This window comes from Heteronotia binoei, chromosome 16, assembly GCF_032191835.1.
Source record: "Heteronotia binoei isolate CCM8104 ecotype False Entrance Well chromosome 16, APGP_CSIRO_Hbin_v1, whole genome shotgun sequence".
NCBI classification, from domain to species: Eukaryota; Metazoa; Chordata; class Lepidosauria; order Squamata; family Gekkonidae; genus Heteronotia; species Heteronotia binoei.
The window spans coordinates 48924816-48936805 of NC_083238.1; the positions used below are offsets into that span (position 1 = coordinate 48924816).

The 11990-nt window shown below is 45.7% G+C and overlaps 1 protein-coding gene across 1 annotated transcript in view; it reads right to left on the minus strand.

Moving 5' to 3' along the window:
• Nucleotides 1-7115, minus strand: part of CASP10 (caspase 10) — a 36296-nt gene extending 29181 nt beyond the window's left edge. Inside the window, exons 1-2 of the mRNA XM_060257289.1 lie at nucleotides 7007-7115; nucleotides 1176-1510 (exon numbers count right to left, since the gene is read on the minus strand). Coding sequence (XP_060113272.1) covers nucleotides 1176-1489 — 314 coding nt within the window. The 5' untranslated portion in view covers nucleotides 1490-1510; nucleotides 7007-7115. The remainder of the gene's footprint in view (nucleotides 1-1175; nucleotides 1511-7006) is intronic.
• Nucleotides 7116-11990: the final 4875 nt, after the last annotated feature.

Consider the following 11990-nt stretch of genomic DNA (forward strand, 5'->3'; position numbering starts at 1 on the left):
TGCTCCTACTGATATCAGTAAAAACATTAGATATCAGTAAAAACATTACCTGACTGACTTTGTTTTTCTTTTGGAGGTTCAAGGGGAACACGTTTATCACACAATGAACGATGTGAAAAGATGAAAATCACAAAAATTAGTAGCATGTACAAAAGTAAAAGCAAGGTGAAAAGGAAAGGAAGTACAGAAGTCAGGAGTATTTATTTATTTACTTTCCATTTATATCCCACCCATTCCAAATGGACTCAGGGCGGCTAACAATCATATAAAAACCAACATCTCGATTTCAAATATAAAACAATAGGACAATCAGTTATAATTTAAAACAATTTAAAACAAAGTATTGGTGCTATACAGAGTATACAATTTATCTGTTGGTGGTCCTTCTGGTGGAGTTGCCCAGTAACATATAAACGGCAGCCTTCTCCCCTAGTTGTTATAGGCCTGTTTAAAAAGTTCAGTTTTACAAGCTCTGCGGAATTGGGAGAAATCCCGCAGAGCTCTTATGGCCTCAGGGAGCGCATTCCACAGCATTGGTGCTGCCACTGAGAAGGCCCTGGCCCGTGTAAAGCCCGGTCTCGCCTCCCTTGGTCCAGGGATGGACAATAGATTTTTAGTTCCTGAATGCAGTGCTCTCTGGGGAACATATGGGGAAAGGCGGTCCCTTAGATAGACAGGTCCTCGGCCATATAGTAAAGCAATAAGAGTAAGATAATACATACTACGATCAGTAGTACAGACTCACTACAGTCATGCTCACTAATAAAAAATTCCAAGTCATTTCCAACTCATATTAACCCTATGAATTACCACAACATTGTAACATTCACAGCCATGCTCAAGTCTTTATTGAGTCAATCCATCTCATGTTGAATCTTTTCCTACTGCTTTCAGCTTTTCCTAGCAGTATTGTTCTACTCCAGACTTTTTTTGTAGGAAAAGCCCGGCAGAAACTCATTTGCATGTTAGGCCACACCCCCTTACATCACCATTGTTTCACACAGGGCTTTTTTGTAGAAAAATCCCAGCAGGCACTTATTTGCATATTAGGCCACACCTCCTGGTGCCAAGCCAGCTGGAACTGCGTCCCTGCTCAAACAAAGCCCTGACTACATCTATCAGTACCAGTCAAAACTCTTTTAAGCAGAACTAATATTCAGATCTAAAAGACTTACCGGAATTCAGACACCTGCCCTTTTAGATGTAGATTTCCTTGAACCATCTCTTTGTTATAGCCAATTTGGGGCAGCAGACAAATCTGGTGAATCCTATAGAGAAGCTCCGCTATGACAAAGGTGTCCTCCTGATTTACTACGTCGTTACTTATGAGGAACTCGAAGACCTCACGGGCTGATGTCATCACCTCCAGCTTGCCAAAGGGGATCAAGTCCTTGCAGAGAAATTTGAGGTCCTCTACATCACCCTTTCCCAAGCCTCCGGCAATGTTCAGAAGCTTCTGGCGAAACTGTAAGCTGTCAGCCTCGTACATAATGGCACGGACCTTAGACCACTAAAAGAAAATAAAAATATAGTTTAAGAATAAAATAACAAAGTGGTGGTAAAAGAAAGCGTGTCCACGCTACTGGGAATGGCTCCCCCTCCAATCTCAGGAGCTTCAAACATCAGCCCAGTAGAAATGTAATCAATGAATGTTGCCAATCCCAATCTGAATTCAGCAGAACGTCTTCCAGGAGTCAGACAGGTTACTGTAGAAAAGAAGCAATCAAATCCATTTGGGACCACTTTGTTCCTTTCCCTTTTACAGAAATTGCACTTTACAAGTATTCAGTACCAGATGCTTTCCCCAGGATACATCCTAGAACAGGGGTGGCCAAACTGTGGCTCTTGCAGCCCCCACCAGCTGGCTTGGAGCAGCTGGCTTGTGTGGCTCTTGCAGCCCCCACCAGCTGGCTTGGAGCAGGCATTTGTCTCCTGAAGTCATTTCGCCAAGCCAGCCGGCAGCTTGGACAATGCATTTCATGTTAAAGTTGCTTTCTTTCCATCCATCCCTCCCCCATCTATTTGCCTTCCTTCCTGCCTTGTGGCTCTCAAACATATGACGTTCATCTCTCACAGCTCTCAAACATCTGATGTTTATTCTATGTGGCTCTTGCATTTAGCAAGTTTGGCCACCCCTGTCCCAGAACATTCTAGAACAGCTGATGCAGGGTACATCTCACGACAGTGGTGTCCCCAGTTTGGTTCCATTTCCATTCTGATGAATGTCCAAAATACAGCGTACCTTGTGATGTCTAAAGTTGGCAAGGAATCTTGTTTCTTTTGCTCAAGGAAGCCTAGAGGTCTTAACCAACTAATACATTTAGTTATGATGACTGACAATTTGCTGTTTTGAAGGGTAAGCTGGAAAGCAAGTTTACCAGTAACTAAGTATGTCAGTTTGCACATCATGTGAACACACTTGAAAGTGTCTTACGTCGAATAAGACCATCGGTTGGTTAAGATAGGTATTGCCTACTCAGGCTGGCAGCAACTCTCCAGAGAAAACTTTTACATCACCTACTGGCTGGTCCTTTTAACTGGAGGTGCCAGGGATTGAACCTGGGACCTTCTGCAGGCAAAGCAGAGCTTCTTCCACCCAACCGCAAAAGAAGGAATCCATCCTCCATTATTTCCAATAAAGGGAAGGCATTTAAAAGATGTGCGGTCCCTTTAAATGTGATAGCCAGAACTCCCTTTGGAGTTCAATCATGCTTGTCACAACCTTGCTCCTGGCTCCACCCCCAAAGTCTCCTGCCTCTATCCCTAAAGTCCCCAGATAGTTCCTGAATCAGACCTAGCAACCTTAACAGTGACTGGTCCAAGGTCATCCAGCAAACCTCATGGCACAAGGGGGTATTTGAACCTGGGTGTCTCTGATCCTAGTCCAACTGCAACACTGCACTGGGGCTTCTGTCTACCATGCAGGTCACTCTCGCCTGACTGAAACAGTGGAGGCCAGACCCAACTCGGGGTTTGCCTTCCTTTCCTCACCACGTGGAAGATTCAATCAAGTGGCTTAAACCCTCCTGTGAAATTCACCTCAGCTTCCGAAGGTTTCTCCATCTAATTCTTGAGAGGGTCCCCATTGTTGTAAAAAGTCACAAAGAAGTGCACTGTGAGAAAGCCATATGCAGTTGCCGTAAGTTTGCTGTGACTTGACAACACTTTCCACCACCACGACAGCAGAAATGGAATCTGATGCAGCATCCCTTGCTAGGAATTTCTCAAAGCTACACCCTGCTTCATGTTGGAACTGGCTCCTCTGTCTAGCCCAGGGGTGCAGCCCAAGGGCCAAATCAGGCTCCTGAAGGGCTCCTATCAGGCCCCCAAGCAACTGGTTATCATCTGCTTCCTTCTACATCACAGCTTGCTTTGCAAGGCTTGATCAATTGCGCAGGTGCTACAAAACAAAGCCTCTGTTTTCTCCGTTGGCTGAGGCTCCTCCCTTGGAGAGGAAGGGGGGGAGATAGAGCTTGTTTTTCCAGGCTCTCTCAATCACACAGCAGAGCTATGAGCCAAGCCTCTCTTCCTTCCCCCTCCTGATCCCCTGGGGAAGGAAGGAGCCAGAGCTTCCTTTGCCCAGTTCCCTGGATCCCATGGGAGAGAGCACCTTTAAAACCAAAAAGTGCTAATGTTTTAAGCATGTGTTAAGGGTTTTTTTTTTTTAAAAAAAAATTATGTTCATCTGTGTCCTTTATAAAGTTTATATCTCTGCTACCTAATCTTAAATAGGTATACACATGGCCTGGCCTGACATAGCCCAGCCCAACAAGGTCTCATTTATATCATATCCAACCCTCATGAGTTTGACACCCCTGGTCTAGCCGGACGTCCTAATTCCAAAGTTTGCCATCTCTTTCTGGGCCCCTCCCACTCGCACCACTAACAGTCACCGGCATTAAGAAACTGGCAAGGTGAGGTTTCTCACATCATGTTCTCTTCTTGGCAGGAAAAGCTCTCCTCTTAAAAACTTGAGTCAGACTCCAGCAGAAATTATCAGGCCAGAGGGGAAAACCCAGTCCCTATTTGCCTACCCAAACTTTCACTCCCAGTTCATAGGCCCTGCAGGAGTTCTGCCTATGACAAAGATAGGAAATGCTGTACTGTAACTTTTTAGTGGGTCATTGTACAGAATAGTTCATTCCCTCCCTTTTTCATGTTCAGGAAGGGCTAATAGTTAGAGCTTGCTTTCTTATAGAACTAGGGTTGCCAAGTTCGTACCAAAGTGGGAGACTTTTGCACACACGCTTTGCGGTATTGTACCATAGATCTTTGCTTCCCAAATGGCTAGAGTGTCTGGGAAAACCATAGAGTTTCCCCGTAAATGCCTAGAGCGGCTGCTGCGCACCATTGCCAGTGTGATGACATCACTTCTGGGTTACAACGTAGGGGGAGGTTCCCCCCACCAGCCCAATGTGGGCCAGCAGGTTGGGAACCTCCTGGGCGGGGAAACGCCCACCCAAACTGGGGACTTGGCAGCCCTATATAGAACAGTTGTGGTAACACCTGTGGGCCCTTTAGGAATGACTTATCAGCTCCATTCTGAGGAGAAGTGAAGAGTTAGATTCAGGTGGGAGATTCTGAATTCAAAAAAATGTCGAGAGCTAATTAGACGAGTCCTCTGATTGGTTGTCATTTTGGGAGGGTGATTCCTTTAGCCCATATAACTTTTAAGAAGTTGTTAGCTGACAGGACCACCACTTTTCATGTGGATCTTTGCCTGATGAAATGCCAGGACGGCAAATGTGTGGAGATGGTAATTAAGGAACAATATTTTGTCTCGCTCTAAGAGTTATGCACTACCAGGCTAAAGAGGACAGCTTTAAAGTATTACTTAGTCTGTAGGAGTTTGAGGGTTTTTGTGCAAATAGCCTGGTAGGGTTGCCAGTTCCCAGCTGGGGACAGGGAATCCCTTGGTTTGGAAGCCCTTCTCCTGCTTCAGGGTTAGCAGAAAGCCGGGGGTGGGGTTGAATGTCTGCTGGGCACTCCATTATACCCTAAAGAGACTGGTCCCCATAGGGTATAATGGAGAATCAATCTGTGAGTATCTAGGGGGGCTGTTTTTTTGAGGTAGAGACACCAAATTTTTAGCATAGCATCAGGTGTTTCTCCTCAAAAAAACAAACAACCCCCCCCCCCGGTTCAAAAAAATTGAACCAAGAAGCCCAATTCTATGAGCCCCCAGAGAAGGTGTCCCTATCTCCATTATTTCCAATGGAGGGAAGGCATTTAAAAGGCATGTGATAGCAAGAACTCCCTTTGGCATTCAGTCGTGCTTGTCACACCCTTGCTCCACCCCAAAGTCCCCAGATATTTCTTGAATTGGACCTGACAACTCTAAATCTGATTGAATTTTGTTTTTGTTTTAAAAATATTAGTTGTATTTTTACAGCTTGCATTGTCTGCGTCTAGCAGCTGCACAGTATCTGTGAGATGAATTGGCCTCAGAGAGGCAGGTTTGTGTAAATTTTAGGGAGCTCTCACACCTGTGGTTCACGATTAAGAGATCTCCCTGTGAGACTGGACTCTCCTGGACCAATCCTTACAGTCGTCAAAGTGTTCTGGTGGGAAAATGCAGCATCTGAGGCCTTGGGGCAGTTTGTAGCGTTTGTAGCATTATCTAGCGTTCTCTTCATCAGGCATTGTTTCCCCATTTTGTCTTCACTTCCAAGCCTACCCTACTTCCCGCACACATCTGGGCTCCCAGCTAGCAATTTTCTCTCTCTGACACTCCCGTGTCTACCACCCTGCCAACAACCTACAGCTTCTGTAGACCGTAGACCACGAGTAAAAGATGATGATGATATTGGATTTATATCCCGCCCTATGCTCTGAATCTCAGAGCAATCACAATCTCCTTTACCTCCCCTCCCACCACAACCGACACCATGTGAGGTAGGTGGGACTAACAGAGCTCTTACAGCAGCTGCCCTTTCAAGGACAACTCCTACAAAAGCTATGGCTGACCCAAAACCATTCCAGCAGGTGCAAGTGGAGAAGTGAGGAATCAAATCTGGTTCTCCCAGATAAGAGTCCATGCACTTAACCACTACACCAAACTGGCTCTCTCCTCCTGCCTTCTCTCCACACCTTTTCCTCAGTTTTCTGTCTTCACTGCCTTTATTTTCCTCAGGCCTCTTGTCTACTTTATCCATGTTTTTCTGATGTCTTACTTCACACTGCTAACTCTGGTTGTTCTTTCCCTTTGGCAACCCTGCCCCCAACATCCTTGTTCTGTAAGTTCCTTACCTCCTGAGACTTCTTCTCACTCAACTATCCACCTTGCCAGCACAACTTTCCCTCCTTAGAACCAGAGGGTTGCAACTGAGTCATCTCTCACTCCCCTCAGACGATAACAGCTGTGAAAATTCCTTGCTACCTGTTTCCTTCTAGAATGTTCCCAGACATCCCTTGGCACCATAGTGCCTCAGGCAATAGGAGAGGGATGATTCTTGGCTAACAAACAAATTCTTTATGGTATAAATAAGGGGTTCCCCAACCTTTGAGCCGGGCACCTTTTTTTATTCTGACACAGGGAATTGGGTGCAACCACCAAAGGCTTCTATGGGAAATGAAGCTACAAAATGGCCATAACAGAAGGTGGAACCATACAGACCTGCCCATACAGAGAACACACAAGTGCAGGGGGGAAAGAGGATTATATACTGGGAAAAGGAGAGAAAGCATAAAACCAACACTGTGGAGGTGCCTGCCACCAAAATGATATTTATTTGGCCCCACCCACTTTCTCCAAAAACTTAGTGGGCACCAGAAAAAGTATCAGCAGGTATCACAGGAACCCCTATTATAGGTTCTTTTGTCTTTTAGTCCTCCACAATAACTGAGGTGGGAGGGAATACAACCAAGTGGCAGAGTTTATAAATCAAATAAAGTAAAGAAAAGTTTAAAGAAGCAAATTACTGATTCTTGCTTCTGTCACATATACCTTGTGCATAACTCCACTTAATAAAAGGAGGAAAAACATTTTTAAAATGTAACTTTTCACCTTTTAAAGGAAGGAGCGCTAAGAAAACCAGGCATGGATTTAGGTGCAGAGATGGAAACCGCTACCACAATAACTACGTTTGACAGGGCGTTGGAGTCAGTTCTTGAGCGCACCACGAGCAAAATATAAAAGAGGTTTGCCCATCGAGGCTTTGTGGACAACCAATCTTAGGATGTGTTGACGGCGCTCTCAAACCCTCATTCCAGAACCATCTGCTCTAATGCAAAGGGTGGAGACGAAGAATTTCTAACGATCCCTGCCAGGGCCTCATCAGACACAAGATAAGCAGACCTTCAGTCAGTGAATTTCTACCTCTGAATCAGCTGCCAGGCAAAGTTTTGCCTGCCAATGTTTTTTTTAAGTCACATAAGGGGGGTGGGGAGAGAAGGCCTGACTCACAGACTTGGATGACTCTGGCTAGGTTTGATTCAGATATAACTGTGCACTTATGGTGTTCTAGATGTCTAGATATGCCCTCAACACAGCTTTGGGATAGAACATGTGTCACAGTATTTCTAGAGACTCTTGCCTCCATTTCATCAAAATATACATAGGCTAACTTTCAATACACTACCATCCATTTCTGTTACGTATAGGGCTTCTTTTGTAGCAGGAACTTCTTTGCCTATTAGGCCACACCCTCCTGATGTAGCCAATCCTCCAAGTGCTTATGGGGCTCTTAGCACAGGGCCTAATATGCAAAGGCGTTCCAGCTACAAATAAAAGCCCTGATGTAGGAGGGCTTGTTCAGCCGTCCAGACTCCACTCCAACAGGTAAAGCAAAAGGTACTTTATTGGTGAAGGGAAACCCAGAAGACCTCAAATGCCCATCATTAACAAGGCAAAGAAAATTCGGAATGCTCTCACGAGGCCTACAAACCATAACATGATAATTAAAATCAAATAAATTCAAACTTCAGGGACAGGAGGATTTCCAGCCCGGTAGAATGAGCGCAATTAAAAAAAACTTTTTCTCCTGCTTGGCTTTATATCTTGGAGGCAAAGAAAAAAACTGACCCACAGACTCCCTTTGCCTCCTCCAGCCCAGCTGTCGTCTTCTGCTACTGTTTCTAATCTACCAGATTCTGCATTAGTCTGTTGCTCTTCCATTCTTTGTACTTCTCCAAGGTCATTCAGGGTCTCTGGATTCCCTATTTGACACATTTAGCTAAGAGAACAAGCCAGCCCTGTTTTTGGCTTACGGAGGCATCACCCATAATTTTTTAGTCAAGACCAGTGACTCTTCATGTATGTTTTCGGCTTTATCTGTGACACTGCCCTTCTTCACTGAAACTTCATTGCGTCTCTGCTATGAAGATTTTTCTTTTCCTTCTAAACTTTTAAAATAATTGCCAGGATTAAATCTGTTATTAGATACAATGACAAAGGGCAATAACAGTTTTTTCTGGACTTGAGGAAAACTTTAGATCAGGGGTGTCAAACACGCAGCCCGGGGCCCAAATCAGGCCCCCAGAGAGCTCCTATCAGGTCCCCGAGCAACTGGCTGTCATCTGGTTCCTTCTCCCTCTCTCTTGCTTCCTCCTGCATAACAGCTTGCTTTGCAAGGCTTGCTCAGTTGCACAGGAGTTACAGAGTAAAACTGCTATTTTCCCCATTGGCTGAGACTCCTTCCTTGGGGAGAAAGGGGGGGAGGGAGAGCTTGCATTGCCAGACTCTCTCAATCACACAGCAGAGCTATGGAGCCAAGCCTCTCTTCCTTATATTGGCTGAGGCTCCTCCCCCTCCTGATCCCCTGGGGAAGGAAGGAAAGAGCCAGAGATTCCTTTGCCCAGTTCCCTGGATTGCACGGGAGAGATACAAAAAAAGCAACTTTAAGACCAACGAGTGCTAATGTTTTAAGCATGTTTTAAGGGTTTTTAATAAAACCTTTAATTGTGTTTGTCTGTGTCCTTTATAAAGTTTATCTCTCTGCTACATAATCTTAAATAAATACACACATGGCCTGGCCCGACATGGCCCGGCCCAACAAGGTCTCATTTATATCAGATCTGGCCCTCATAACAAATAAGTTTGACACCCCTGCCTTAGATGAAGATTTTGAGGAAAGATGAGGAGATCTTGATGTATTCATATACAAAAAGGAATAAGATTAACTCTGCATATATCATTGGCAGAAATATTATAAGGTTATGGTCTAACTGTATTTGGCATCCTGGAAGATAAATGTTTGTACATACTAATATTAACACTCGTATGGAGATGTGGAAGAGTACAAACAAACCTCTGCCATGATTTTGCATTTCTGACTTAAAAAAAGAAAAAGCCACAGAAGTGGAATGGAGACCAGCTAGGGTTGCCAAGTCCAATTCAAGAAATATCTGGGGACTTTGGGGGTGAAGCCAGGAGACTTTGGGGGCGGAGCCAGGAACAAGATTGTGACACGCAGAATTGGACTCCAAAAGGTGTTCTGGCCATCACATTTCAAGGGCCCACACACCTTTTAAATGCCTTCCCTCCACTGGAAATAATGAAGGATAGGGACACCTTCTTTTGGGTTTCATAGAATTAGACTCCCTGGTCCAAACCTTTTGAAACTTGGAGGGTCTATTGAAGAGAAGCATTGGAGCCTATGCTGAAAATGTGGTGCCTCTAACTCAAATAACAGCTCTCCCAGAGCCCCAGATACTTAAAAAAAGAAAAAGCCACAGAAGTGGAATGGAGACCAGCTAGGGTTGAGAGGTCTGAGAGGAGCAGAGCAGAGCAGCTCTGATAGCTGAGACAGCTGGAGAAATTGCTGAGAATTTCTGAGTTTTGAAGGACTTCATTCTAAGGACTTCATTCTAAGGTTTGTGGGGCTGCCTAAAATTCTAAGGTGTGATAGCTGGGGAACTGCTCTTTGTTTGGTTGACTGCTCTTTGTTTGGTTGACTGGTCCTCAGGGAACGAGTTCGTACCCTTGAGGCCGAGGTGACTGCCCTGGAGAAGCAGAGACGGTCAGTTAGACACTTGGGGAAGACTCTCGGGGGCGCATTAGATGAGCCCCGCTCTGAACGTAGCAGCCCCGTTGCTGCCAGTGAGCGTGAGGGTCGAGAGGGAACAGGGCACCGTGCTGAGGATAAGGGGAATGCGCCCTCAGAAGGGACCTCTTCTTCGGTTGGTGAGCGGGAATCCTTTCGCGCCAAGGAACCATCCCTGAGCAGGGGGAGAGGGGGGGGGGTATTGGTAGTTGGTGATTCGATCATTAGGCAAGTAGACAGCCGGGTGGCGAAACCACGTACTGACCGTATGGTGACTTGCCTGCCTGGTGCGAAGGTAGCAGACATTACGCGTGTAGTAGATAGACTGATAGACAGTGCTGGGGAGGAGCCTGTGGTCGTGGTGCATGTTGGTACCAACGATGTGGGGAAATGCAGTCGTGAGGTCCTGGAGGAAAAATTTAGGCTGCTAGGCGGGAGACTTAAGGCCAGGACCTCCAAGGTAGCCTTCTCGGAAGTGCTACCTGTTCCACGTGCAGGGCAGGAGAGACAGGCACAAATTAGAAGTCTCAATGTGTGGATGAGACAATGGTGTAAGGAGGAAGGGTTTAAGTTTGTTAGGCACTGGGATGCTTTCTGGAACAAGCGGGAGCTGTACAAAAGAGACGGTCTCCACTTGTCCCCGGATGGAACCAGGCTGCTGGCGCTTAAAATCAAAAAGGTGGCAGAGCAGTTTTTAAACTAAATCTTGGGGGAAAGCCGACAGGAGATGAAATGTCTCTGGTTCGGGAGGACTCGTCTCAAAGAGATGAAGGGTTAGCTGCTATTTTTCTACCGGGTAACGGACCGGAGTTGTCCACTGTGAAGGTGACAAACAATATGGACTGTCTGCCAGAGTCTCGAGGCGGCAGGAGGAAGGTGGCGGGCCTAGCTCGCCTGGGAAATTATAAATGTTTGTATGCAAATGCTAGAAGTGTTCGAAGTAAAATTGGTGAATTGGAATGTTTAGTCTTGGGTGAAAACATAAACATTGTGGGAATTTCAGAAACTTGGTGGAATGAGGAGAATCAGTGGGACACGGTGATTCCTGGATATAAGCTATATCGGAAGGATAGGGAGGGAAGGGTTGGAGGTGGGGTGGCTCTGTATGTCAGAGAGGATATACGGTCCAGTAAGACTGAGATCAGAGAATTAGATTCACTTTTAGAAATGCTTTGGGTTGAAATAGAGGGCCCAAAAGGAAATTTAACTATGGGAGTTTGTTATCGCCCACCAAATCAAAAGAGAGAGGACGATTATAATATGATGGAAGGCTTAAAGATAGCGGCTACACGTAAAAACTGTGTCGTAATAGGTGATTTTAACTACCCGCAGATTGATTGGGTCAATATGTGTTCTGGTCGAGAGAAAGAGATTGAGTTTCTTGATGCTCTCAATGACTGTGCTATGGAGCAGATGGTCTCAGAACCTACCAGGGGTGGGGCGATCCTGGATTTGGTCCTAAGTAATGCCCAAGACTTGGTGAGAGATGTAAAAGTGATTGCGCCGCTTGGGAGCAGTGACCATAATGTTATTGATTTCACCGTTTGTATAAATAGGGAGTTGTCCAAAAAGACCGCCACAACCACGTTTAACTTTAAAAGGGGTAAATACACTGAGATGAGGAGGCATGTGAGGAGGAAACTGAAAGGAAAGGTACATACGGTCAAAACCCTTGGGGAAGCTTGGACGCTATTTAAAACGATAATCCTAGAAGCTCAGATAAAATACATACCACAAGTTAGGACTTGATGGGCCGTTGGCCTGATCCAACATGGCTTCTCTTATGTTCTTATGTTCTTAAATCAATTCTCAATTATACCCTGTGGGAATTGGTCTCCATAGGGAAAAATGGTGTGCCCAGAAGACATTTCCCTCCCCCACCAGCTTTCTGATGACCCTGAAGCGGGGGGAGGGCCTCCAAACCGGGGGATCCCCTGCCCCCACCTGGGGATTGGCAGCCCTAAGACCAGCACACGAGATTTCCTACCAGCTTTGCCCCCTTCCTGC